At 42.9% G+C, this 27,588-nt stretch overlaps 1 protein-coding gene across 11 annotated transcripts in view; it reads left to right on the plus strand.

The window, feature by feature from the left end:
* NFIA (nuclear factor I A) overlaps nucleotides 1–16,443 on the plus strand; it is a 402,938-nt gene extending 386,495 nt beyond the window's left edge. For all 11 annotated transcript variants that reach the window (XM_012160811.5, XM_060410138.1, XM_060410133.1 and 8 more), the window contains one exon: nucleotides 9,057–16,443. In XM_012160811.5, coding sequence (XP_012016201.1) covers nucleotides 9,057–9,074 — 18 coding nt within the window. In that variant the 3' untranslated portion in view covers nucleotides 9,075–16,443. The remainder of the gene's footprint in view (nucleotides 1–9,056) is intronic.
* Nucleotides 16,444–27,588: the final 11,145 nt, after the last annotated feature.

Genomic DNA, 27,588 nt, shown 5'->3' on the forward strand with positions numbered 1-27,588 from the left:
GCAGACCTCCACTCCCACGCCTCTCTTTTTAAATCAGAAAGGTTACCTCCCTGGGCCACCATTGGGCCAGCCCCAAGTGTGACTGTCTGCACTTGTTAGACAGCAGGCGTTTAATTAAAATTGGAATCCAATGTGTAGAAAACATACATTTTTTTTTCACTTCATAGCTCTCCACAGGAAGTCATACTCTCTTCCTGCCCTGCTCTGCTCAACTCTCCCCACCACCTAAAAAGAAAAAAAAAAAAAGAAGACAGACTAAGGGAAAGATTATTTCAGTGTTGAAAATCAGAAATTACAAAGGGCCGGGCTGCCTTCTTTATTTTTGCCTTTAGGGTTAACACCAGCCAATGATGAAGCCTGTATTGTATCTTCAGCCCAGAGCTAGCTTTTTTTATGGCTAACTTCCCGGAAAAGGAGTCGTCCCATTTCAGAGTATTAAAATACGGCATTTAATGAATCAGCAAATAAAATTTTTCACCTTACTTTTGCCCAATCAAAGGAGTCGGTTGATCCCTTCTGATATTTGGCTGGACTTTGTGGAATCAAAAACAAAAAATTGAAAGAGCAAATAATAGACACAGGCCCCTAGCTGAAAACTCAACCCCTAAACACCCTGGCCACCGCCTTTTCCACTGCAGAGCCACCCAGCGCACTGTCTGGGCTCCTCCCAGAACATTCAGCTGTGCCATCGTGGCCAAACAGATAGGAACTCCGGACAATTTCATCGGGTCCTTGTCCCCTTAATCTCCATGCTGCACCTCAGATCTGAAGCAGCTTCCGTGGTGCGGGCTCACTTTAATGGATAATCTATTTTTCATGAAAAAGCAGGAAATAAGCTGTCTCTTTCATAAAAAGATTTACAAAATGTAATCATTGTTGAAATATTCCCTTTGAACTGCCGTGTCCACGGGGGTCTCCGGCTCCCAGAGTCGTGCTTCATTAGAACCCCCTCACAAGCGGCTCCAGAAGGGCAGGTACACTGGTGGGGCCCGCTTTGATGTCTTGAATGAATGAAAGAAAAGCACAATAAAAAAGAGCTGTTGATCAAGCATAAAATACTCTTTAAGCTGACAGAATAGCAGCGTTAACACACCCTAAGCTGCTTTTCGTTTTTCCCTTTTTTCCTCACATTTTCCTGTGCTTTGTGTACAGTGGGGGTTTGTATTTTATAAGAAGTCTCTGATCTATGTAGTATGCCATTCGCTAACAAAAACCAAAATAGGATTGTTTCTGTCCCACTTGGTTGCCTGACTACTCCCTCCCTCCCCCCAACCCCAGATCCCCTCTCCCCCTCGCCCCCAACTTCCAAGGCGTGCAGTTCAGCCTTGCAAGGCAAGGGCCCAAATGCCTTTCATAAACTTGAGCCAATTTCTTTTGTGTGGTTGGTTTCGCTGCTCTGATTTTAATACCGCAATTAAAGACAGATTTTTATTTTCTCAAGAACTTTCTCTTGCAACTGGAGAAATGGAACTGACACAGCTGCTACCTTTAACTAAGAAATTATATCATTAAATAAGAGCAAGCCGCCTTGCTGAGCGATGCCTTTCCAAGGGAACTGGTCCTCTGTAGGTCTCCTGTGGACCTTATGGCCTGTACACACTTTATAGAGAATCTGTCTCACCTGGCTTTCAGGTTTTCCGCACTTGTCTCTCAGGCGTTAGTTCATTCAGTCCCTACAAAAACTGATAAAGTTGTTAGCTCCATTTCACAGAGTCTAAAACTGAGATAAGTGCTGACTTATCTAAGATCATTTAGAAAGTAAAAGTGTTAGTTTCTCAATCTAGGTTAGTTTGTGACCCCATGGACTGTAGCTCACCAGGGTCCTCTGTCTATGGGGTTCTCCAGGCAAGAATACTGGAGTGGGTTGCCATATCCTCCTCCAGGGGATCCTACCGACTCAGGGATCGAACCCCGGTCTCCTGTATTGCAGGCACATTCTCTACCATCTGAGCCACCAGGGAAGCCCCTTTAACTAGCATGTAATGGCATACTAGTTAAACGATGTGAAAAGTGAAAGTGAAAGTCACTCAGTCATGTCTGACTCTTTTCGACCCCATGGTCTATACAGTCCATGGAATTCTCCAGGCCAGAATACTGGAGTGGGTAGCCATTCCCTTCTCCAGGGGATCTTCCCAACCCAGGGATCAAACCTAGGTCTCCCACATTGCTGGCAGCTTCTTTCTGTTAACTCTGACTCCAGTGCCCCACCTCTTAGCGCTATGCACACAGCCCTCCAGTAAATCAGCAGAGCAAATGTGAGTGGCCAGAGTGCAGTTTTTAATTCAGAAGTCTTTGGTTTCGTGAGGTAAAAGATTACTTGATAAACATGTAAAGGGAGGCCAGAAAGAAGAACTTGGCTTAATGGTGAGGCAGACACTAGAGCAAGTTGGAATACGGTGAAAGAGTCAGACTCTGGAACAACTGTTGGAATAACTGGATTGTGTATGTACTCTCAAGGTTTGGAGGTGCTGGATGGCTTATTGGGTAAAGAGATTAGTGTTTTCCCGTCTTGAGGTCTGAACCAAATGGAGGTCTTGGCCGGGAACAGCGTGGTCACTCTCCAGGGAGTGGTGGTTTGGACAGCTCCTCTGCGCTCGTAGTAAGCAGGCAGCCGTCCATGTTACAAAACTACTGCACATGCTACGGCTGCAGTTGGCCCCATGGCAAGAGCTCTTCAATCAGAACTCCCTGGGGTGGCTTGTGGAGACCTGCATGTCTCCGTGGAGAGCACCTGTCGTTCAGGGGGATGCGGGCGTGAGCCGTGAGCATGGATGTGGTACAGCCATTCTAGAAGCCACGCATCTAAGCAACTTGTTGGGGTAATTGACACTAGTCTTTGGGCTTCCCCGGTGGCTCAGATGGTGAAGAATCTGCCTGCTAATGCAGGAGACACAGGTTCAATCCCTGGGTTGGGAAGATTCCCCTTGGAGAAGGGAATGCCAACCCACTCCAGTATTCTTGCTTGGAGAATTCCATGATCAGAGGATCCTGGTGGGCTACAGTCCATGGCCTCGCAAAGAGCTGGACACAACTGAAGGACTAACACTTTCACTTTTCACTTTTGGAACCTTGGAGATTTCTTCCTTTATTCAACAGTGTTTATTAAATCACCAGGCAAGACCCCAGAGATGCCAGACACAAGAAGACAGTTTGTTTTCTTGGGGAGAAAATAGGCAGTTACAGTTCAGTGACTGTGACAGAGGTAAACTCAGGAACTAGAGGCCTGGAGAAAGACCCTTTGGAAGAAGGGACTGCTAATCTGAAAAAGCAAGGACTAGCAAGTGTGAGCAAAGGTAAGGAGGGAGGGCTAGCTCTGCCAAGTTCCAGCAGGGAGAAAGCATTTGTCTTTGGGGGACCTGGAAGAAGTGTAACACAGCCCAAGTGTTGAGTATAAGCAGCGAAAAGATAAGGCGCAAAGGTGAGCAGGGCCAATCATGGCCCATTACTGTTTTAATAACTTCCTGTACAATAAACAAGTCTTGGGTTTAGCATTATTGAAAGCAGACTTTCTTTAACAAAATCAGACAAGAAAAATGGCTGCAGAGATCACAGCCTGTGGCTGGCAAGACCAATAACTGACTCCTGGGTGCAGGGTGTCACCTTTGTCAGAAGAAACCAGTATCCCCAGGCCATGAAGAATGGCCCTACAGTAGTCTTCTAGGGGCCCAAGGACAGAGTCGTGCTTTCTTGAAGTCACACAACTAGTCAGTGGAAAAAATAGGACTCGGTCCTGGGTCCCTTGGACATTGAATACTCAGCCTAATCAGCTGACATTCGTTTTCAAACATCCAGCTATGAGAATAGCAGGGTAACTGGTCTCTTGAAGGATACTGAAGTCTAAGATCCAGGACCTTCTTTCTGCAGGACAACTCCTTGGGAGCAGGTACCATATTTGTTGTACTCATATTCCCAGAGCCTAGTGTTATCAAGCGCACAGTAGGATGCGCTAAATAAGTGAAGTACTCCCAAATGAGGTATACTAACGTCAGAAACCGGGAGTGGACTCCAAGGCCTTGTCCATTTCCACTGGATCAGAAGGAGGCAGGGGAGGCTACCCGGCTTCTGGCTGATTTGCCAAGGACAGCTCATTTGGGCTAAACAGTGGGCTTTCACTCATCCAAACAAGAGCAGGAAGCCAAAAATGACTAACTGGATTAATGACCCAGCAGAGATAGCATCTCCTCCAGAGAGAAGTCAAGATGTTGACCGCAACTCCTGCAGTGCTAGTTGGCAGCATCCTCTTCAGGGGCTGATGGAGTATGAAGGAGTGGAGAGTGGGGGCAGAGGCCTCCCTGGATTTGCACGTTTCTGCTTTCTGTGTGTGAAATGTCCTGAAATAACCCACCTTGCCTGGAGAAGAAAGCAAAGTGTCACACCCAGTTCTGGATTCCACATTAACAACCTCCTTCCGCGGTGTTCAACTTTGCCCTTGAGGCCTTTTGTTTAACTTTTTGATTTGAAAAACAGATTCTGCTGCGTCACAGTCTGTTCCGCCCTCCCCACCCCCCACCGCAGCACCCTCTCTTTTTTTTGGTTAAAGTAAAATACAGCTATCTCAAACAGACTTGCATTTCCTTTTGTTTCTGAAATATGCATTCTGCCCTTTTAGTCAAAAGTGCATATAAAAGCCATTTTAAAATTCATTATTTACATTAGAATGTTTGATGTTAACTAAAGAAACTGAGCCTTCATCAACCATGTTTTAGGCACACTTATGACCAAATTTTGGAAAATAGCCTCGGTTTCCTAATTGCTCTCCCCTTCAGATAGGAAAGGAAAGAGACTGCCACCGTCAAAGGTACTGAGTGCCATTTCAGGCTTCCTGCTTGTGATGAAGCCGGATAGATGTTGTTTATGGTTCATAAAACCTGACTACTGTGAATATTCCAGAATCCTGGCAGAATGGGATTCGAACTTTCATGGAGCTGTAAATTAAGGGGCGGGAAGTGTGATAAAACTCCTTAGAAAAAAGTGGGGTGTGGCGTGGGGGGGAGTCATGCTGCAATGGTTAAATGAAATTTTATAAGCACATTCAGTGTGGAGCTGTTTTGCATTACATGAATTGAATACCTTAGAGACGCCACATCTGCAGGCACTTTATTAAATCCTTAGTCAGCACTTTCCAACCTGATGAGATTACTTCTTCATTTGACTGGAGAAGAGGAAAGCTGAGCTCTGGTCCTGGACTGCAGATTTCTTTTGATGTTTCACCTTGAACACTGAGAGAGGACAATCAGCCCCACTTCCAGCCCCCTCCTCACCACCTTAGCACATCCCAAGCTGTAGACACTGTGAATGTAACAGTAATTTTCCTTAACTCTAGCCTCTGTGGGAGTTTGGATTTATGGACCTCCCAAACAACTATAGCTGAGAGTTCCCAAGGGAAAAAAAAAAAGAAAAGATAGATCAAAGCTCTGTGTTTACTTCCTTAATGTAAATGTATCAAGATAACATCATCCGATATTCTATTGTAATATTGAAATTCACTGTAGATGAGGGACAGGGGTTCCTTTGTAGTCCATCTGGATACAGTAGATTAGATTAAAGGGCTATAAAATATGAAGGCAGAAACCGTATGAAACCTAAGCTTGTGTTAGTAAATATCTGAAGATAATTTTTTGACTCTCCATCAATGAATTTTGTTTAATGTGGCAACATTTTCCCAGTGATTTGCTCCTCAACCCCAACAATTTAACAGTCTCAGATTTCTTTCATATTTTTCTTGTACAACCCAACAAGAAAATGCCCAGAATTATTCGTCAAGTAATGTTTTGCAACTTGCACACCTTGAATTATAGATTTTGTAAGAGAATATCACAAGAGAAAAATGGGCTTTTACAAACATTATCTTGTCTATTGCACATTATTCATAGTTCATGGAAGTTTTTAAAAATCGAGTGGCTTAGACATGTGCAGCTATCACACTCATCATAATGGAATTAAGGAAGGCCTTCAGCTACAAACTAGTCATGAGAACATTTGATGAAATGAATGGGTTCTATTTTTTAGTATTTTAGTTGCTTATCTGCCATCACTATGAATAAATGATTTAATCAAGGAGCCCTCATTCAAAAGGGAAAAAAATTCCCTGTGTAGTTCCCCTAACCAGCTGACTTCCCATTCTGGAAAGCCTTGGTCAAGTAGCTGGGTTAATTGTCATGAAGATTAGTGTAATGTTGAAATAAGGACTAATGGTCAAATTACAGGAGTGAAAAAGTTTAAGAATAGGTTTTGGTTTGGGCCTGAAAGGGTTAATTAAGTTTTTTTCACGGCTTATTAAAGACCCCCAACCCAGGCCTTCAGGAGTCATATTGACACCCCACCCCAGGGCAACTCTCTCTGGTGACATGTTGCTGGTCAGAGCACAATAGTCTTCTGTGTCTGCAAATCATTGCTAAAATCATCTCAAGGAAAAAAAAAAAAGTTTGAAAGCTTTAACGTTAGACAAAAGCCCAAGAGCTGCACTGCGCAGCTCAAAAACCCGGAGTCAGCAACTTCTATTGATTAAAAACTAACCTTTAAAGTAACTCTGAGAGTGTGTGGTTAGCATTTAAATTTAAACATGTCATGAGTTGATTTGTGTTACTGAATACCAACTCAGAAGGAGTAACATTCACATCGCATTTTTTTTCTAATTCCCTTAAGCAGCTAAAGTATTTCATGAAATGTCAATAGGGCAAAAAGAAAAGGAGGGGGGGAACAGCCAATGCCGGGCCTGTAGTTTTCTTTCCCATGCAAATATTCACACACACACACACCCCCAAAAGAAAAGTGTGGAGAGTGAAACACAATAATTAGTCCTTTGTCTAACTTTCCCAAGTGCCAGAGAAAGACAGATTAATTAAATATACAACAGTGTTGGTTTTTGGAGTGGGGGTCTCGCTTGCTGGGTAGGTCATAAATTAGGCAGAATAAATACTTCAATGTGTTTGCAGTGGGCCTGCTACGTCAGAGCCACTGGAAGGTTGGTGGGAGGAGAGCGGAGGGTTTCTTGCTAATGATAGTCACGTCTGGGTCTGTCTGGTTGCTCTTAGCAACCAGACATGATGTAACACCAGGATGAACTTGAACTTGGGGGACTTGAAAAGAGAACAATAGACCAGAGCAATCAATAAAGCCTATTTCAGTGAAGGATTACAGAGCTGCTCTGGGGTAACCTTGTCGGCAAGGCACACACTGAATAGTAAGATGTGTGAAGAAACTTTTTTTCCTTTGCTTTGCTTTTTAAGAGAAGTGTAGAGGCACTGCAGATTTTTGTAGTGCACTGAGGTTGTGTCCAGAAACTGTGGAATGGAAAACTGCTCCCCCTACTGACTCACTGAGTCCCAGGCGCTTGCTTTGAGAACTACGACGCAGCGTCAGATTTAAAGTCTGGAATTTCACAACTGACTTAGAAAGTGTGAGAACAGACATTGTCAGCGTGACCCGCCGCATCCCAAGTTTGAGACTGTTTGGTTCCAGGGAGAACTCGGCTCTATCTCGGATCTGCGTCAGCTATGCGGGAGTCCAGCTAGAAATACGGTTTGGAGACTGCCTCCTGACTCCTCTCTTCCCCCCTCTTCTTTCTTTTGTCCAGTTCGATTTAGGCCCTGTGTATTTGCCAGGATGATTTCCTTTCAGGACACAAGAGGCTTTATTGTGCTCCTCAAAGCATGTGGTCAAAGAATAACATCTGAAAGTATACAGGATGAGCAGTTTTTCGGTTTAGACTTCAGGCTTTTCTTTTTTTTTTTTTTTTTTCCCTTCAAGTCCTCTGGAAATCAAAGGTAGCTTGTGTGACTAGGAAATCTTATCCCAACCTCCATGTAGCTATCATTTTGCCATTTATCCTGGAATCAAACGAGTCCTTGCTTTACCTAATTGAATCTCTTGGACACGGATGAGCCTTCATCTGACTGAGTCAACCCAAATGCAGCCCTTTCTAATACTGTCAACTCAGAGGTTTCAGAAGCGTTTAATTTTGCTTGAGGTTGATGATTTTTCTGTGAATAAATGTGGTGAATTTGGTAGGGTAGCTGTGGAGAAAAGTTGGCAAAAGCCATGTACTTTTTTATCTGACTTGAGAAACTGACTCTGATACTAAACCGTAATTGGTCACTTTGTTTAGCTAACAGAGAAAGAAGTGCCAGCGTATAGAGCGACGTATCGCCAGACTATTGCCAAAGCTAACCACCTAAGGGCTCATGAAAGGAAAAGGCAACTGGTAACTGGGTCCGGCAGTTAGATGCAAGGCTGTAAATAAACGTCAAAGGAGCAAAAGCACGCGTGAGGGCTGTGCCCGTGGCCTCGTTTTTTCCTTTGGACGCTATGGTAAAATCTTTGATACCAGTTGACGATTATATGTCATTTTTAAACATTTTATTTTAGAAATATTGAGCTGAGAGGAGCATTTTACATCGTAAAATCTACCTCATGCACATCTAAGGAGACTGAGTAGAAGAGAAATACTAGGACTTCTCCAAAGTCACCCAGGATTCTTGGTACAGCACTTGCCCTGCTTGAGCTCCATTTACTCTTCTGTCGGTTTTGATCCTCTGTGCCTGTTACAAGAACATTATGATAACTTCTCATTGAAAAGGAGATGCCGTGAGATTCATCAGAGAAGACATCCATGATGATATAAACCCTCTCCCTTCACCCATTCTCCATTCATTCCCCTCTGCTTTGTTTGGAAGCCTGTATTCCAGGCACTGAGCTAGGCGCTGAGGGTTCAATCAAAAACCAGGTGATAGAGCTTCCTGCTCTGCTACAGCTGCCCTCGCCAGATTGGAGCGTCCGTACCATGCATGTCTTTCAAGTAGGCATAAGTACTTGGTTGTGCAGGTTACACTCAGAGCATTGGCAGCCCCCAGCAAAGACACTGAACTCCAGTTTCAGGAGAGTAGGAGCAGTTTCAGGGTCTTAAGCTCTACTGTTCGTCATTCTTTTACTTTTACCGGTGAAAACCGCCCTTTACCCCTAACACAGATCTTGATTTCACCAGTGGAAAGGCCACTGTTAAAATGTGTTATTTTCCAAATTGTGGCTCTAATTGCGCTTTTCCTCTTGTCTTCCAGTCCTGGTACCTGGGATAAAAGTCGCAGCGTCCCACCATCCACCAGACAGACCACCTGACCCCTTCTCAACTCTGTAACATGGACGCATCCTCAACCCAGCGCGGTTACAACTTCACTGTCACTGGAAGGGGAGAATCAAATCAACTTGTACATGGAAACAGCAAGCATTATGGTCCAACAGCAAAGGCCATAACCTTTTGGGATTTTTTTTTTTAATACTTTAGGAACTGTTGTAATTTTCTCATATGGTGCTGGAAATGGTTGGGCTTTGTAACATTTGAAGTGTTTCCGTGGTTGCGTGAGCATTAGGCAGTGTGGCTAGAGAAGGTCGACCCTTGCTCACTGACTTCCTGTTGTAACACACTTTCTTTACAGAGCCCGCCGTTTCACAGTATTTCATGAATTTACCCATACTGGTGTGAGCCTCTTTGAGCAATCAGGAGGCGCTTGGAGAACTAAATCTTTTGTAGTAGCTGAGATCTGCAATATATATAACTTACGGGACAGTCAAAGGGCAATGTTTTTCTGTAACATATTGGAAAAAGAAATCGCAGTTATGTTCCTTTTTTGTTTTTTCTTTTAGTTTGGTTTGGTTCAGCAGTCAGCCGTTAACTAGGTAACATGGCCCGGAAGGACAGTGAATCCACTCACGTTGCAGAATAATTCCGAAAATGGCAAACTACTACTACTACTATTCAGTTTTTTAAAAGTTTTGAAATGCTGCACTTACATTTAAAAAAAAAAAAAAACATTTTTTCAACAATTTCAACAATGACACAAATTCACGTGGAAATGGGGAAGATGGTCTGTTTTGACAGAAACTGACAGGAATCAATCAAAACAATCGAATTTTGAATTGAGTAAAGTGCAATTTCATTGGATAGCTAAATATCTTTGTAAGATAGAGATTGTTGAAAATTCTATTTTTGTTTTTCAAGTCCTTCCACCCCAGGACTCTAAATTATTGGGGTAAAAAACAGCCTTGCAAGAAAAAGGGGAGCTATTTTTGCTTTTTATGTTTTTTATTGTTAAACTTGTATCCCTTTAAAAACTGAAGGAAAATTAAAAAAAAAAAAACAAAAAAACAAATCTAATGGTGCTTTTACCACAATATGTTAACTACATTAAATGCTAATTAATTATTTTCTGTTATCAAAGCACATAACTAAAATAAAATCATGGTATCTGTTAATTTTATAAGCTAGAAGTCACTAGAATGGATTATGCCAATTCTGAAAATTTTTACGTGTATCTGGCAACATAGGATTTATCAGTTATCAGACACTTCATTGTTCCAGAGATTGTCCAGAAAATTTAAAGACCTTTGCGCCCCTGAACTGGGCTATGGGAAAATAATTTTAATAGTAATAATGAAACCAATACTGAGACAAATGATGGTGCCCATTCAGATCAAGGGCACTTGTTAGGGAAAAAAAAGTTTGCACCCCCAAATGTCCTGTATCTAATGTAAAAAAAAAAAATACAAAAAACAAACAAAAAATAACAAAAAAAAAGTGCAAGTGATTTTTCTACCAGACAGCGAAGCACCCCTTTGCTTCCCATGCAACTTCAAGAAGGTTTCCTATACTATACATATATATACGTTCTGGTTGGCGAGCCCTGCTGATCAGAGAAAGTCTCTGCATGTTCTAGTGTTAGTAACTAATTTTTATATAGTTAATGTAGGATAAAGTAGAGTGCATTAAGACACAATATTGTAATCCCTACTCTAGGCACTTGCCTTTAAACTATGTTTTTCAGCCCTTCAGAAGGGTTCTACTACTGTCCTATACAATCAAGTAACTGAAATTCTTGGGAAGACACTTTGCTCCTCATCTTTCCCCCCCGAAACAATGTTGTTTTGTTTTGTTTTTTTTCCTTAATTTGCACGAAAACAAAAATTCCATATCAATGTGCCTTGCCCTGGATAGCGATTATTTGTGGAATTGTTGCACATGCTCCTCTATTGAAAGGGGTTTTTCCCTAGTCAAGCATTTGGAGACACTTTTTGTAAATGTGACTTTTATGTCAGCCATTGTCAGTTTCAACATCTAGGACTAAATAGAGAGTTAGTTGTCCCGCAGATAGGAGTAGTCTTTATTGTCCTCTGCGGTCAGTGGCAGTGCTATTCTGAGATCTGTAGATGCTTAGAATATCAGTATTTTGGATGTTGCTGCATTTTACAATTTATTTGGAGTCTTCCTTTATTTTCCCCCGCCCCGCCCCCAGATATATGAAAATATGCAATACCTGCTTATATCGTGTAGGAAAGCTTAGCAATGATTAATTTTTCTTTTATTTTTTTTATTTGACCAAAGTCGGTGCTGCACTTGACGCAGTGTGTTTAGGTGTCTGTCTTTGTACTTTTTTTGTGATTTTTGAATGCACGTGCGCAGGAAGGGCTCCTCTTAGAGAAGCAGTCAAACTGTGAAGCACTAAGCTGACCCTGCTTCAAGCAATTTTGTTTTTACAACTGTTCCTTTCACAAGCAAGCCTTAAAAAAAAAAAAAGACAACTTCCCTTTTCTTCAGCTCCCACACCCCATTTTTCTTAGCAGACTGCAGTCAATCCACATTCAATACAAAGTATATAATGCCCATTTTTATATGCACGTTTTTAAACTTCCAAGTTCTGAAAATTGTTTACTGGTTATCTCTATTTAAGGAAAAAAAAATAAAATAAAACATTTTGGACTTTCATATGTGTCTGATAAGTGGTTGAATAGTCGTTTGGCGCTGTTGTATGGTGTGATTGTCAGTATATGGTGTCACTTCCTCTAGCCAGCCAGCATACTTTGCCTTCCCCTATAGCACTTAGCTGGGCATTACTTTATTATGACATATGTGCACTAAAAAAAGAAAAAAGAAAAAAAAAAGAAAAAAAATAGCAGCTTTCAGTGCTTCACAGTGAAGGGAAAAAAGCCTAGACAAACATTTTGTCAGAGCCTTGCGATAAGCCAAGGTATTACCAGTAAATTGGTTGTATATACAATAAAATTGCACCCTTTTTTTAAAACAAAACAAACTAAGCAATAGTTTGGGCAGTTTTAGTTGTTTTTAGTGAGCATGTTGTAGTCATGACTGCAAAGAGAGAGATTAACTGCCCACTCAGAAGATATGTAATTTGTATTGTTGTATAGTTTTATTGATTACACTGATTTATTCTACCCTATTTTATAATGCAGGACTTTTGTAATGTTGTTTAAATGAGGAAAAATTTCTGTCAAATTAGCCTAGTGAAATTTCTGATTGTTCATTATAAAGGCAGCGTTCATAGAATGGCTTTTCTTTCTTTCCTGCCCCCTCTCCCTTTGGGAACTGGATTTAAGTTTAAAACTTTCCTGTTTCCTTTTTTTTTTTTTTTTGTAAGTATTTAAATACAGTTTTGTTTTGTTTTTTCTTTCAATGGTATAGCATATTCCTATGCTTGAGAAGTATAGGTCTACTGAAAAACCATTGTAAATGGACGTTACAGGTATGCTGTATTTTTGAAGGTATTCTGTTGTATTAAGTTTGATGAAGCTAAAATTAGGGAACTCTGAACAGATTTGCAGGAAAAAAAATGTTTTAAAGGCTTTAAAACATTAGGGAGGCAGTCTAGGGTGATAACGAACAGGGATTAAGTATTAAACACACTAAGTTATATTTTTGTTCATGTTTCATTGTCCAGAAAGCAGCAGGAAACTGTAGTTTAGGTGTGATCAAGCAGGAAAAAAGAAACATCAACAATACGAGTGTTTAACCTTTTTAGACTCAAAGTCAAGCGAAGATGTTTGAGGAAGACGTTGCTACCTGGGGTGTGTAGACTGACAGACCGAGGGCCATCCACACTTGAAGGCCCAGCCCTTGATTCTGAGACACATGCGAATTTTTTCTCTCCCTTCAAATGGCATTAACAATATTGGCAAAGATAAGTCCCTCAAATAACTCTCCATTTTTTTCTTTGGGAACTGAAGTCAGAGGCACAAACACTAAATCATATCATTTTCCTGTATCCTTTTTTTTTTTTTTCTGGCCCATCTCCCTGCCACAAAAACGCTCCTTGTCTGACCGTTAATGGGCAGAGGCCCTCTTTTCAAAGCCCACTCTCTCCATCCCACACGTTTTTCTTTCCTTTGAGGTTTGAACTAGGTTTTCTGTTTCTTCACACCCTGGCATGACAGTTACTATTTCAGCTCCTCCCCGCTCCCACCCCACAGTCAGGCGTGGGCTACAGGCGGGCCAAGGTCCACTTCCCGAAGCGTGTATTCTTCACATTCTGACAGGTGAAGTGTAAAGGAACCCAGACTTCCCAGAGTCACAGTATTCAGACAGCCCACTGGAAGACGCAAAACCCCGTCTCAAAAAGTTTTCAAGCCCTTATTCTCATAGGCTTTGAATTCTGTAGTTACAGTGTCATAAAGTATTTACAAAATCTGGATTAAGAAAAAAAAATGTTTTCCTTTTGATTTTTTTTTGGTGGGGAGGGGTTTCTAAGAATGTCATTTAATGTACATGGCATCATGTCTCTGGAAGTATCATTTTGTCCATAGCTGTAGTGGTCTCTCTCTCTTTCATTTTCTTTCTTTCTTTTTCTTCTTGTCTCTTTTTCCTGGTAGCAGGCCTCCATAGAACAAATTTAAAACACAACTGGCATGGTAATGTACGGAGAGCTTCAGTGGCACCTCACCACCCACCCTCCGAGACCTGTCCTAAGATTTAAGACAGTCTCAGAAAGCTGCACTGCCCCCAGCACAGCTTTCATTCAAATCAGCTTTTCCAAGGCCACTTTCGTCCTGAAGTCAATGCATGTATTTACTGTTTGACAGTAAACCCGCTCTGCCTTCTCCACGTCCAAGGCTGTGCATTCGTCTAATTAGTGTCGTGTATGTTTTCCTTTTATTTTTTCCAATAAAAAAGCAGTGGGATGAAAATTGCTTTGATATATAGCAGGTAACATTGAAGCTATTCCATAGCACTTAACTGTAGTGAATACTGTGTCACCAATCCTGAAATCAATTTAATGTTTAATGCAAATCCATTACATGGTGCTATTACAGGCTGACAAAATGATTTACACAAATGTGACAACTTGGGCTCAATTCACTCTGCTTTCCAACAGTGTAAATGCATAGCAGTGTTTATCTGCATGAGAACTATGCACTAACCTATCTGAAGAAAAAAACTATATCAACTTTGGTATCTACTTTCCGTTTACTTCAATCCTTGCCTTTTTGGTCATTGTTATAATGCCAGCTTTAGGACAGAAAGAATTATAAGAAAACCAGCATAATACCTGATATATTAAAATGTAGTGCCTGTGAAATCTGTATTATATTGCTCTTCTGAAGTAAGATTTTTCTACACCGGTAGCCTTCGCTGTCTGTCAGTCAGGACCTTCTGGTATAGGTGATGTAAAATAACCGTACAATATTAATGCATGCTATTCCATAATGCTTAGTGAACTGTATGAATATTACTCAAGATTATGTTAGTCTTTTTTTCTGACTTGGTTCTTGTCAGCTAGGTTTAAAGGTATTTCACTGAGAACGCAAATTCTGTCTTTTCTTGGTTTCGGCAGTTTTCAGTATTTTGGAGGTATACATTTACTTAAATTCAGTATTACTTGTGTTTTTGTTTTCGTTTTTGTTTTTTGTTTTCTTTTTCCTAGGGGACAAGCATGGGTGTTTGATTTCAGAAATCAGTCCCTGGCAAGACTTTTGTCTCAAAACAACCATTTGAATTTCAAGAACTCTGCTCTGAAGACACTGAGGATATTTCAAAATGAGGGACATTTCCCTTCACCCTCGACTGAAGCTTTGCCGATACTGAAGCATTTTCTTAATGGACAATGTTCAGCCAGGTACCCATGCTTGATCCGTCTTCACACCAGACTTCCTCGTATTAAGAGAAAAAAAAAAGAAAAAAAAAATCTTTACAGAATCACATGGCTATTTAGTTTCATGCACAGTTGCAATATTTTCTTCAAAAATAAAACTCTGTACAAACTTTGGGCCCGATTCATAAGAAAAAGAAATTGGCTATTAACACGGGATTTTTTTAAATATAACTTTTTTCTTTTTCGGTCTAAATTTGAAATGACTTGCTTCCCAAATGAAATCTTTTATCTCATTTTTTTTCCCCTAAGCCAGCACTGATCTGCCTTTTATTTTTTATTCCCCTTTTATAATCAGTTAGGGTGATGGGGAAATGGAGAGCAGATTTCAGCAATGCTCAGAACGATAAGAGGGGACCACCTGCCCTTGAGCATGGTAACAAGGGAGACAGCAGAATGTAGGGGCAGGACTTTGCCTGAGTGCCAGACATCATGAGTTTCCACAGGAGCATCACATTTCCTGATGCTATTCAATTCAAAAAACACAATTTCCAAAGTGTGTCTGGACCACGAGAGTGTATGGTGCAAGTGCCTCTGCGAATCCAGCCCTACCACCGGCACAGTGGAGAACGCCCCCCAGGATGTTCCACGTGAACTTGTGTCTCTCCATGGCGGTTTCTAGGACAAATGGTGTCCAGTGAATGGGGCTATTTTTCCTGCTGTTTTTATGCTCAGCTTCTCAAAATGACAGAAGATTTTTCCCTTTTTTATTCTATTTGTGTTATTTTTATTTTTCAATTTTTTAAAAAATAATAGTCTATAATTTAGCACTGTTTTTTTTTTTCCAAACATCTCAGCCGAAGGTCACAAGGCCACTGGCTACGTTGGGATGGAGGCCTAAAGATTTCTCCCTAGTCGCCGACTGCCTTTCTGCACTGTGAAGGCATTTGGTAGCCTCACTGCTGGAGGTACTGGCTTGACCTAGAGCTGGAGGTTTATCAGATTCTAGGAGGTCCTCAAGGTAGACTTTCAAAGGCAAATACACGACCCCCCTCCCCTGCAGCCCTGACCTCTTTACCAGAACAAAGTTCACTGAGGGCTTGTCCCACCACCCTTGGAAATCTGTCTGCTCAAGATACCTCCGTTTTTGTTTTTTGGGTTTTTTTTGTTTGTTGGTTTTTTTCATTTCAAATTGTGGGAGAAGGGGATTAAACACTTCCAATGATAAGAGATCTGTTGTGAAACTGAACACCCCCCCGTGTTAATCAGTTAGTTTGACATTTGTTTTTATGAGCCGGGCCCCCTGTGCCTCTAGTATACTTGTATTGACCCTCATAGTTACCCTTTTAGTTTGACTGTGTTCTGTGAAAATTTGTAATTGGTTGAGAATCACTGTGGGCGTCCATTCTTATTCAACTAAATCTCCACAGGTTTTTTGAGCTGGTGTGGATTAGTTTAACTCTTGTATTCAACCATTAGTGCTACCACCGTCTCACATTACAATACAATTACTGGAAGCAAGTACTGCATTTCCTATGCAACAAAAAAGGAAAATAAAAAATTGCTAATGCTATGGAAGCTGCGTCATCATTTGCTTTAAATCGCACCTGGAAGGTGACGTTTGAGTGATAGTTATGGGTGTTATGGGTGTTTCCCCTAAAGACAGCCAGTCTTTGCACCTGTCGCTTGCATCATCCTTGACAGATGTCAGGCGCCCTCCTGTTGGCTTGTTTACCTATCTGTGTGTGTGTGTGTGTGTGTGTGTGTGTGTGTGTGTGTGTGCACGCTCAGTCACTCAGTTGTGTTATTTACCTTTATGTCTTGTCTTTGCCATTGGACTGAAAGCTTCTTGGAGGCAAGGATAATATCTTATTCTCTGTATCCCTGGATCTTAGCACATCCAGTGTACCTAGAACTTGTGTGTGTGTGTGTGTGTGTGTGTCTGTGTGCGCGCGCGCTCAGTCATGTCTGAAAGTTTGCAGCCCTGTTGACTGTAGCCTGCCAGGCTCCTCTGTGCATGGGATTTTCCAGGCAAGAATCCTGGAATGAGTTGCCATTTCCTCTTCCAGGGGACCATCCTGACACAGGGATCAAACCCTTGTCTCTTGTGTCTCCTTCATTGGCAGGCGGATTCATTGCCATGCAGCACCTGGGAAACCCCTTTTACCTACTTAGACAAATGCAAACTTCACACTCACAGAGTGCTGATTGTGTGCTTGAGACTGTTCTCAGTGCTTTAGATTTCTTGTTGTTCACTTGCTAAGTCATATCTAACTCTGAAACCCCATGGACTGCAGCATGCCAGACTCCTCTTTCCTCCACTATCTCCCAGAGTTTGCTCAAATTCATGTCCATTGCGTCGGTGCTTTAGGTAGTGTATCAGTTAAGGCCCAGTCTGGAACTAGGAAAAGGATCCAGTCAGTTTTGCCAACACGAGTACAGCCACCTCCCCTGGAGTTAGAGAAACAAAAAAGAAAGGTTGGGTTACCAGACCAGAAGCTCCAAGGAGGGACTCCCTACGGATATTTGGATCTTTACTGAGAGGAGTCACCATGAGGCCCTCACGAGTCACAACATGGCCCTTACTCAGACCTCTCAGAGGATGTGGGCAGCTGATGCTGGGCCCTCAAGGGGGTTACAGCCACAGGTACCAGCACCTCAGAGGCAGTAAAGCGTGACTGGTGCTGGGAGAATTGAAAGGAGCTGGGGTGGGTTGCACCTCTATCCTCTTAGCTATCACGTTGTGTGTAGGAAATGAACCCAGAGTGAAGTTCCTTCCCTCCTACTCCTAGGCTCCTGCCAGAGTTTCTCATCAGCTTTATCGAAACAGAGCCATCCAGCAAAAGAGTCTGGGAAAATACCATAAGGAAGCCATGGCCCCATGGAACAACGTATAGAAGGGTGGGCTTGGAGACCAGAGACAGCAAGTAAATAACCACTATCTTAATCCAGTTAATCCCCACAGACACCCTATGGGATCACTTCCATTTGTAATCCCCCTTCTAGAGATGAAGACATTGAGACGAAGAGAGATTCAGTAATTTACCCAAAGTCGTTCAACAAATACATGGCAGGGTAAGACGTGAATCTAAGAAGTCTGGCTCCAACGTCCTTCCTATAATCACTACAATATTTTGACTGAACTGTTTATTCAATAAATGTCTTTTGAGTACCTATTATGTATCAAGGGCTAAGGCTAGTCAGTAAGCAAAGACTGGGCAACTATTCTTAGGAAGTACACAGCCTAGTGGGTAAGATAAGCATTATTTCAACAAACAGCAGCAAAGCTAAGTGTTTACCTTATTGCACATCTGTCAGCGATTGGGTGGTATAAAGGATACACATAATTGCTGTGAAAGTCAACTGAGGCTGGTGAGACAGAAATTAACCAGGCAAAGCGGGTAGGCAGCTGGGAGAATGTTCTAGGCAGAGGGAATAGCATGTACAAACAGCCTGTAGTAGCCCTAGGAGGGGGTTGAAAGAAGGCCTGTTTGGATGAAGAGGAGAAAAAGAGGAAATACGGTACAAGATGAAGCTTCATGTTTAGATCACAATATTGTGGGGCCTTGCCGGCATATTAGAGAACTTTGTCCTCCCTGCAAGAGCATCATAAAATATGTATCAGTCAGATTAGGCTATATCTATGCTGTGGCACAAGCAGACCCAAACGTGCAGTGTATTACAACAAACAATAAAAGCTTGCACCCTATTTTGCATGTCTGTCAAGGGTTGCTGGGGCTTCTGTATAGTCTCCTCATTCTAGGACCCAGGGTGAAAAGTGACCACCATCAGGATGGTTGAGGGATGCGTCAGCATGGGAGCAAGGAGGACACGCACTGGCTTTCAACAGCTCTGTCTGCAATTGACACACACCACTTGCACTCACATTTCATTGGCCAGAGCACATCATGTGGTTCAAGAGGACCAGGAAGGATAACCCTCCCTCAGGAGACTGGAGAACAGATTGGTTTTGGGCATGGGTGGTGCAGTGTCGAGAGGAGGCTGAGTGGAGAAATCCAGAGAGAGCACACTACAGCGACCAGAGAGGACGGGCGCCTGGGCCCTGGCACCCATGATGGAGTGGGCGAGAAGGGGACAGAGCAGGGAGGTTGTGAGGATGTTAACAGCTACTGTGTACTGACCTCTTCTGTGTGCCAAGTGATGTAGGTGATTTATCCCGTTAAATTTAATATTTTCTCGCTCATTATTGCAGCTTTCAAAAAGGTGGAGTCCGTCCTCAAAACATATTTGTAACTCAGGTGAATGGATCTGTTTTTCCCATACTTGCCTTAGAGTCCAAGTTAGAATCAGTTACTACCTTTCAGTTATTACTCAGGCCAATAGCAGAACTTTGGTCTTTATTAGTTGGAGTTAAGACTTGGGAGTTAAAGTCAGTTAACACTGCTCCTTCATTGACATACTCTAGGACAGATTATGTGTACCAGGCTCAAGGTGAAGGCGAGGTTGGGATCAAAGCACAGGGTCAGGTGGAAGACTGCCTGGATTGAATCTTGGCTCTGTATTTTATTAGCTCTGTGGTGTTGGCAAGTGCCTCAGTTTCCATCGGTAAGATGGGAAAACTGATAACAGCATACAACCACCTCACCAGGCTGCTGTGAGTATTTGATGAATTAACATTTGTAAAGTGGCTAGCAGTGGCCTGGCAATTGTTAAGTGCTATGAGAATGTTATGACTTAAAAAATAACTGATTCCAAAATATAGAGCTTTCAGCACATTGATGGTGTAAGTTCTCTTCCTTGTCATTTCCAGGTCTCTATTTGGGGGAATTCTGAAAAAACTTTCATCTTCCACTAAATAGGGAGAAGTAGCATAAAACGCATAGACAAAGGTTTGAGGACAGATATCCTTGAGTTTAAATGTCAGTTCCTCATTTTGTTAGTTCTGCGACACTAGGGGCCTCCATTTTCCTATCTGTAAAATGGGTGCAAGGATAATACATACCTTATGAGATCATTAAGAGGGTTGAAATGAATTAATGCAAGTAGAGCACTCCATACAGTACCAACCATGTAACTATTACTATTTGCAACCTTGGATTGGTGCATCCTAATGAAAGGAACCCGGACACTGGCAGGGCAGCATGGTATAGCGGGAAGAAGTCTGGGCTTGAAACCAGAAAGCGCTTGGATGTGAGTCCCAGTTTCACCATTCATTCATCACATGGGCCATGTGATGTATTTTTTAAATTTTTACATTAAAAAAATTTTTTTGGCTGCACTGGGTTTGCATTGCTGCCCGCAGGCTTTCTCTAGTTCAGTGAGTGGGGGCCACCCTCTAGTTGTGGTGCACAGGCTTCTCATTGCAGTGGCTTCTCTCGTGCAAAGCGTGGGCTCCGGGGCACACGGACTTCTGTAGTTTTGGCTGTCAGGCCCAGTTGTTGCGGTGCCCTGGTTTAGTTGCCTCGAAGCATGTGGGATCTTCCCAGACCAGCGAACCCGTGTTCCCTGCTTTGGCAGGTAGATTCTTAACCATTGGATCACCATGCCCCGGCCGTATGATATTAAACAAATTATTACACGTCTCTCTCAGTCTTGATTGAGAGAGAGGCCCCAGCGGCTCAGGGACTGTGGCTGAGAATGCGCAGAGAAGCACAGTTGCAAGCATTAGGCACTAGGGACACTGAATAAAATCCAACTAGAGTCTAGACCCACCTGGCTCTGGTTCCTGTTTTCCTCAACAGTGTGAACAGCTAGGGAAATCCATTCTCATCAGACAGGGAAGTTGGCCAAGAGAAGTGGTGCTAGTCATCGTTTTATCCCTTCAAGTTCTGGCTCTTAGTTTAAAAAAAAAGCTAAAGTGTAGAGATCTTACTGGCCTTCAGGGAGAAATAGGGCTTCCCATGCCCTGTGAGGAATGAGCAAGCTTTCATCTCCAAAACATATAAGCCCATTTCTGGCATGTTCAGTTTGAATTTAAAGTTCATTTCAGGGTACCTGGTAACAAGCAAAAAGTACATTTATTCCTAACATTTAATTTTTTTTCTATTATAGAAAAATACCATCATGTACAAAATAGAATTGATTGGTGAACTCCCATGTACCTCCTATTCATCACTTATAATTAACTTCTACCCCCTCTAAATTCTGGGCTTGATAGCTGACAGCTCAGTTGGTAAAGAATCCTCTGGCAATGCAGGAGACCCCGGTTTAATTCCTGGGTAGGGAAGATCCACTGGAGAAAGGATAGGCTACCTACTCCAGTATTCTTGGGTTTCCCTTGTGGCTCAGCTGGTAAAGAATCCACCAGCTATTCGGGAGACCTGGGTTCAATCCCTGAGTTGGGAAGATCCCCTGGTGAAGGGAAAGGCTACCCACTCCAGTATTCTGGCCTAGAGAATTCCATAGACTGTATAATCCATGGGACAGCAAAGAGTTGGACATGACTAAGTGACTTTCATGTCACTTTCCTTTCCCTCTATATTCCATTCACTTCTTGACCATCCCCAGATTATTCTGAAGCAAATTTCATGCATCATATATTTTATTCATAAATATTCCAGAATACATCTGTAAAAAGCAAAGACTCTTAAAATGTATTCACAATACCATTTTCATACCCCAAATATTAGCAACACTTCCTTAAATAACCAATCAGTGTTCAAATACCCCCAACTGTCTTATGATTTTTAAAATACTTTGTTCAAATAAGGATCCAAATAAAGTCCATACACTAAGAGGTTTGTACATATCTTAAAGATTTAAATCTGTAGAGTCCCCTTCTTCTCTTGTATTTTCCTTGCAATTATTTGCTGAAGAAACTGGTCCATTTGTCCCGAAGAGTTTTTCCCAGGCTCCATCTTATAAACTGTGTCCCTGTGGCATGAACATGTTTGACCACTAAATTGGAAGCATATCCTTTGACCTTGGAAATTGACCCAATGGGATGCAGTCCCAAGGCTGCCTCACACACAATTATGGGATTAATCAAGGAACTCACCGTGTGTTTGTGCCCTAACTCTGGAAGCTGTGGCCAAAATAACTATGCTGAAGTGAAAGGTGCCCAGGAACTGTTCTTTACCAACTCCATCCCAAGATGTTTTTGTTTTTTTTTTTCCCTCCTCAGACAGCATCTGCAGAGGCAAAGCAGTGTCGGTCTTAATGTCAAAAATTCTCTCCTTGTCCCTTACTGCTGATTAAAAAGAAGAAGAAAGCCAGCTTCTGCCTTAATGAAGAACAAGATTAATGATTCTGGTCGTCTGTAAACTCAGACGAGGGTCTTTCTGTTTTTGCCTCCCTGTTCAGTGGGCATTCTCTTCCCTGTGAATGTATGCGCTTGGGACAGAAGTCAGTTCCAGGGCAGGGAGGCGGGGCTTCCGATCAGGCTCTATGGAGCAGTGGGGCTGGATTCTTAGGGCCATGAAATCGCTTCATTTAGTGCATCTGCTCTCTCCACTTCTACATCCTGGCTTCTAAACACAGGCCTGGGCCATGCTCAGGTCCCCGAAGCTACAAAATCTCATAGGTGAAGTCATTCAGCAGCATGCTTGGGGCTGGTGCATGGGGATGACCCAGAGAGATGTTATGGGGAGGGAGGCGGGAGGGGGTTCATGTTTGGGAACGCATGTAAGAATTAAAGATATTAAAATTTAAAAAATAAAAAAAATTTTTAAAAATTTTAAAAAATTAAAAAAAAAAAAAACCTCGACCTCGACTATGGAGTTCCTCCCCTCTGCCAGAACACGGGGCTGGAGAAGGACCTGAATCTGAGACCATCCCCAAGCTGCACAGAGTCTAGCAGAGCAAACAAACATGTAAACCAAATAACTGCATCTTGGCCTTGTAAGAACCAGGGCGGCATCATATGCCAGATCACCTGGGCTCAGGTGTGCTTGAGGGGAGGGAGAGGGGAGAGAGAGCCACAGGGAGGAGTCTGCACAATTTAGGTCTTTTAGGATGCGAAAGAGCTCAAGAGACTGGAGAAAAGATATAAATAGCAATAGCATAACAATAGTAAGAACAGTAACATGTACAGGATGAGCTCTTACTTCACACCACATGTCTTTCTCAGGGCTTTACATGTAACCCAACCCCATGAAGGACTTACAACTGTTGTTCCCACTTTACAGATGAGGATATTGAGACACAGAGTTTCAGTAGCTCTCCTTACTTATATTAACAAATGCATATGGGGTCTATGGGGAGGGGTGCATTTCTAAATCAAAATCAGTTGCAAATGTAAATCTGGTTCACTGCCTTCTTCCTAGTGCCTAGAACACTGCTTGGCATGTAACAGACGCTTTGTTGTGTGACGGAACCAGCAATGGCGGTGTCATTCAGCTTTCCTTGCTCCTCCTGATCTACCCTTCACCCTTCTCCAAGCTGCTGTCAGCTCAGGAGGCTGACTGTGTGACCTCGTCAATGGGCTTCCTTGCTCTCAGGTTTTCAGTCTGGACCAGCTGATTGGAAGCCCAGAAAGTAGATGTGTGGGAGAGAGGACAGAGATGTCAGGGCATTTACGTCCCAGGCTCTCTCCCTAGTCCCTGCTGGCTGATGGCATTCCTTATCAGAAGGTTATAGCCTCTCTCAGGATGGTCCTTGTTTCTGCCTTTTGGGTTCTAATAACGGCTCCCTCTCCTCATCCCTCTGTGCAGGAGGTGGTAAGAGTTTTGAGTACTGCTCGGTCCTTTGACAGTTCTCTACATCTTGCCCAAAGCTTTGTCAATAGCCTCTTTGTTAACCTCTCGCAAATGATCTTGCGTTGAATATGCCATCTGTTTCCTGCTGGAACCTGGACTGATAGAGTGGTTAAGCCAGAGCAGGCTTCCGGAATCTTCTTTCTCCTAAACTCCAGCAGAGGCTCAGATTTATTCACATGGTGGATGTCAAAGCCATAAATTTTCTCATCTTAGTTTATCCTAGACTCAGAAGGCTGGACTCAACCTTCAAAGGTCGCTAAAGTCCATTTCCCTGCTTCCAGTGAGGAATCCTACCCCCCACCGCCAGCTCTGACTGCTCCTGTCAGAGGGAAGTATATCTTACTTTGAAGATCTCCAGGTAAGAAGATACCATAACTCACGCGAGTGTCTCCATCCTCCCTGACTGATAAATTTCCCTCCTGTCTACCACCAACCCCCTCCTGTTATAGGTGAATCTTGCTTCCTTTGTCTGCTCCCTGGCAAGAGCTGAACAAAAGATCCTTCATTCTTTGAAAATAGGCATTAAATCATCTTTACCTTCCTCTAGCTCTGAAGTGCAGATCAATGAAAGCAGATAATCTACCCACGCTGGTCTCAAGCCATTCTGAGAGAACACTAGGCTGTAACGAACACTTAACAATAATGAGTTCTAAAAGGTCTGTCAGAGGAGGGAGGGAAAGATGGCACCCAAACCTCCACTGAAGACGGCTGACTGGGTTCCTGACAGGAGATGGGCAATTCTTCTTCTCCTTTGATTTACTCATCTCCTTGGCCATTTATTCTCTACCTGCTATCCTCAGTCTGAGTTCTGGAGGGCGCTGGTTTGCAGATAGTTACCCACCTGTGACAGCTGCTGTGTCTAGACAGCTCTTCAGGCCTCTGCTTATTCCCTCCAATCTCCACCCACCTGGCCTCTCCCTGGACTTGAATGGAGCCAGCCGGGAACCAGGAGCATCGATACACCCAGGTCTGATAAACCTCTATGTCCACAAACCACTGTTTGCAAGTGAACTTTTTATCAAAATTTCTTTCCAGAGTTTTCAAAATGTTCTTTCCCAAAACCTGATTTTTAAAATCCCAATTGCATGGGGACTTCCCTGGTGGTCCAGTGGTAAGGAGTCTGCCTTCCCAATGCAGGGGATGTTGGTTCGATCCCTGGTCAGGGAACTAAGATCCCATATGCCTCGGGGCAACTAAACCCAAGTGCCACAACTAGAGAAAAGCCCATGAAGACCCAGGGCAGAGAAAATAACAAATAAAATAAAATCCCAATTACATATTTTAAATCATTTACCCAGATCTTTAAAGGGTTCTCCTGTTACACTGTGTTTGCTCTCATTCCCAGATTGGTAAATATATGCACACAAGAGGGCCTTTTTCTCATTCCCATAAAAGCACAAGTGATGCGTGTACAGGCCCTTATTTATATTCCTCCATCGGTTGGATGTCCAGCCTAACCCAGAAACCCAGATCAGCTTGTGTCACTGGGTTGTCCCAGTTAGCCACTAATTGTCCCAGTACTTTATTAAGGTAGGTGCTATTAGTCCACTTAAAAGTGAAGAAACTGTCATAGAAAGGGAAGTCATCCAGATACTAGGGGAGAACCTGAAGGGCTCATCTCTGACCCCTGAAAGGGGCGTGAAATCTATTTAGTTGAGGAGAAGTGCCAGCAACTAATACTATGGGATATTTATAACTGAAAGGTGCTTGTAGGTACCTTACAGGTCTTCCCAGGTGGCACTAGTGAAAAAGAATCTGCCTGCCAATGCAGGAGACGTGAGATGCAGGTTCACTCCCTGGGTCAGGAAGATCCCCTGGAGGAGTGCATGACAACCCAACTTCAGTATTCTTGCCTGAGGAATTCCATGGACAGAGGAGCCAGGCGGACTACAGTCCATAGGGTCACACAGAGTCAGACACGACTGAGTGACTAACACTAGCGCTGAGAGGTAATGCAACGATGCCTGGTTCAGCAAGCCTGTGTTCGAGTTTCTCCTCTGACACTTTGACATCCTGCTTCATCTTAACCGTCTCATCTCCGAATCTCAGCATTCTTCATTTGTGAAAAGAGGAAGAAGGTGGTCCTCACAGAATGATAAAAGTCCCTGTTAAAGAAAGGAAGTTCACAGAAACGTTAACAGTTGGAGTTTAAGAGCTGAGAGAACTGGAACAGAGATGGTGTGCCTGGGTCAGTCTCTACCTGGGGGAAAGAAGTCATCAGGGTCCTCTCCCCAGCTCCTTACCATTTAACAACCCAGAAAACACTAGAAAGGATCTCCATCCCTGTGGTGGGTTTGACTCGTTTCTCAGTTCAGTTCAGTCCCTCAGTCGTGTTTTTTGCGACCCCATGAATCGCAGCATGCCAGGCCTCCCTGTCCATCACCGACTTCCGGAGTCCACCCAAACCCATGTCCATCGAGTCGATGATGCCATCCAGCCATCTCATCCTCTGTCATCCCCTTCTCCTCCTGCCCCCAATCCCTCCCAGCATCAGGATCTTTTCCAATGAGTCAACTCTTCGCATGAGGTGGCCAAAGTATTGGAGTTTCAGCTTCAGCATCTGTCCTTCCAGTGAACACCTAGGACTGATCTCTTTTAGAATAGACTGGTTGGATCTCCTTGCAGTTCAAGGAACTCTCAAGAGTCTTCTCCAACAGCACAGTTCAAAAGTGTCAATTCTTCAGCACTCAGCTTTCTTCACAGTCCAACTCTCATATCCATACATGACCACTGGAAAAACCATAGCCTTGACTAGATGGACCTTTGTTGGCAAAGTAATGTCTCTGCTTTTGAATATGCTATCTAGGTTGGTCATAACTTTCCTTCCAAGGAGTAAACGTCTTTTAATTTCATGGCTGCAGTCACCATCTGCAGTGATTTTGGAGCCCAAAAAAATAAAGTCTGATACTGTTTCCACTCTTTCCCATCTATTTCCCATGAAGTGATGGGACCAGATGCCATGATCTTCGTTTTCTGAACGTTGAGCTTTAAGCCAACTTTTTCACTCTCCTCTTTCACTTTCATCAAGAGGCTTTTTAGTGCCTCTTCACTTTCTGCCATAAGAGTGATGTCATCTGCATCTCTGAGTTTATTGATATTTCTCCCAGCAATCTTGATTCCAGCTTGTGTTTCTTCCAGTCCAGCGTTTCTCATGATGTACTCTGCACAGAAGTTAAATAAGCAGGGTGACAATATACAGCCTTGACGTACTCCTTTTCCTATTTGGAACCAGTCTGTTGTTCCATGTCCAGTTCTAACTGTTGCTTCCTGACCTGCATATAGGTTTCTCAAGAGGCAGGTCAGGTGGTCTGGTATTCCCATCTCTTGAAGAATTTTCCACAGTTTATTGTGATCCACACAGTCAAAGGCTTTGGCATAGTCAATCAAGCAGAAATAGATGTTTTTCTGGAGCTCTTTTGCTTTTTCAATGATCCATTGGATGTTGGTGATTTGATCCTTTCTCACTCCAGAAGGTGGTGCCTCCAAGCTGAGGCTTCGAGCTGCGATTCCCAGAGTCCAGCCCCTTCTGCACCGCAAACAGCATTTTCCCTTCTGGATGGCTGTGCGCAAGTGACCCACATGTCACAGAACATTCTGGACTCCCGCTTCCTCAGGTCCTATCAAAAGGTCACTTTGGCCTCTTCCAGCTCCTCAACTTCCTGCCTTAACCCATATTATTGAGGCTGGATCCCCAAAAAATTAGTTCAATGGAGGTTTTTTCCCTGGGTGCCTAGCAACTCTTTCTTGACCTTGAAATTAAAAAAAATGGTAAGGTCTCTCTGAGATAAGGGAACTCAGAACATGGAGGCTTTGCTAACTTCTTGGGATGAGAGAAGCAAAAATACCATCTTTATTTCTGCTTCTGTTATAATAATGACAGCAAACCTCAAGCCATTATCTTTATAAATTGGCCTGCATTCATGACAACCAGGTACCAGTTACTGTGCTAAGGGGTTCTTTTCTGAGTGCCATCTCATTTGAATGGAAGGTAATAACATAAACCGTGCATCTGAATAGAGATGCCAAGAAATATTAAGGACACATGCTCCATTCTGCTCCAT

This window comes from Ovis aries, chromosome 1 (genome assembly GCF_016772045.2).
Source record: "Ovis aries strain OAR_USU_Benz2616 breed Rambouillet chromosome 1, ARS-UI_Ramb_v3.0, whole genome shotgun sequence".
NCBI lineage: Eukaryota > Metazoa > Chordata > Mammalia > Artiodactyla > Bovidae > Ovis > Ovis aries.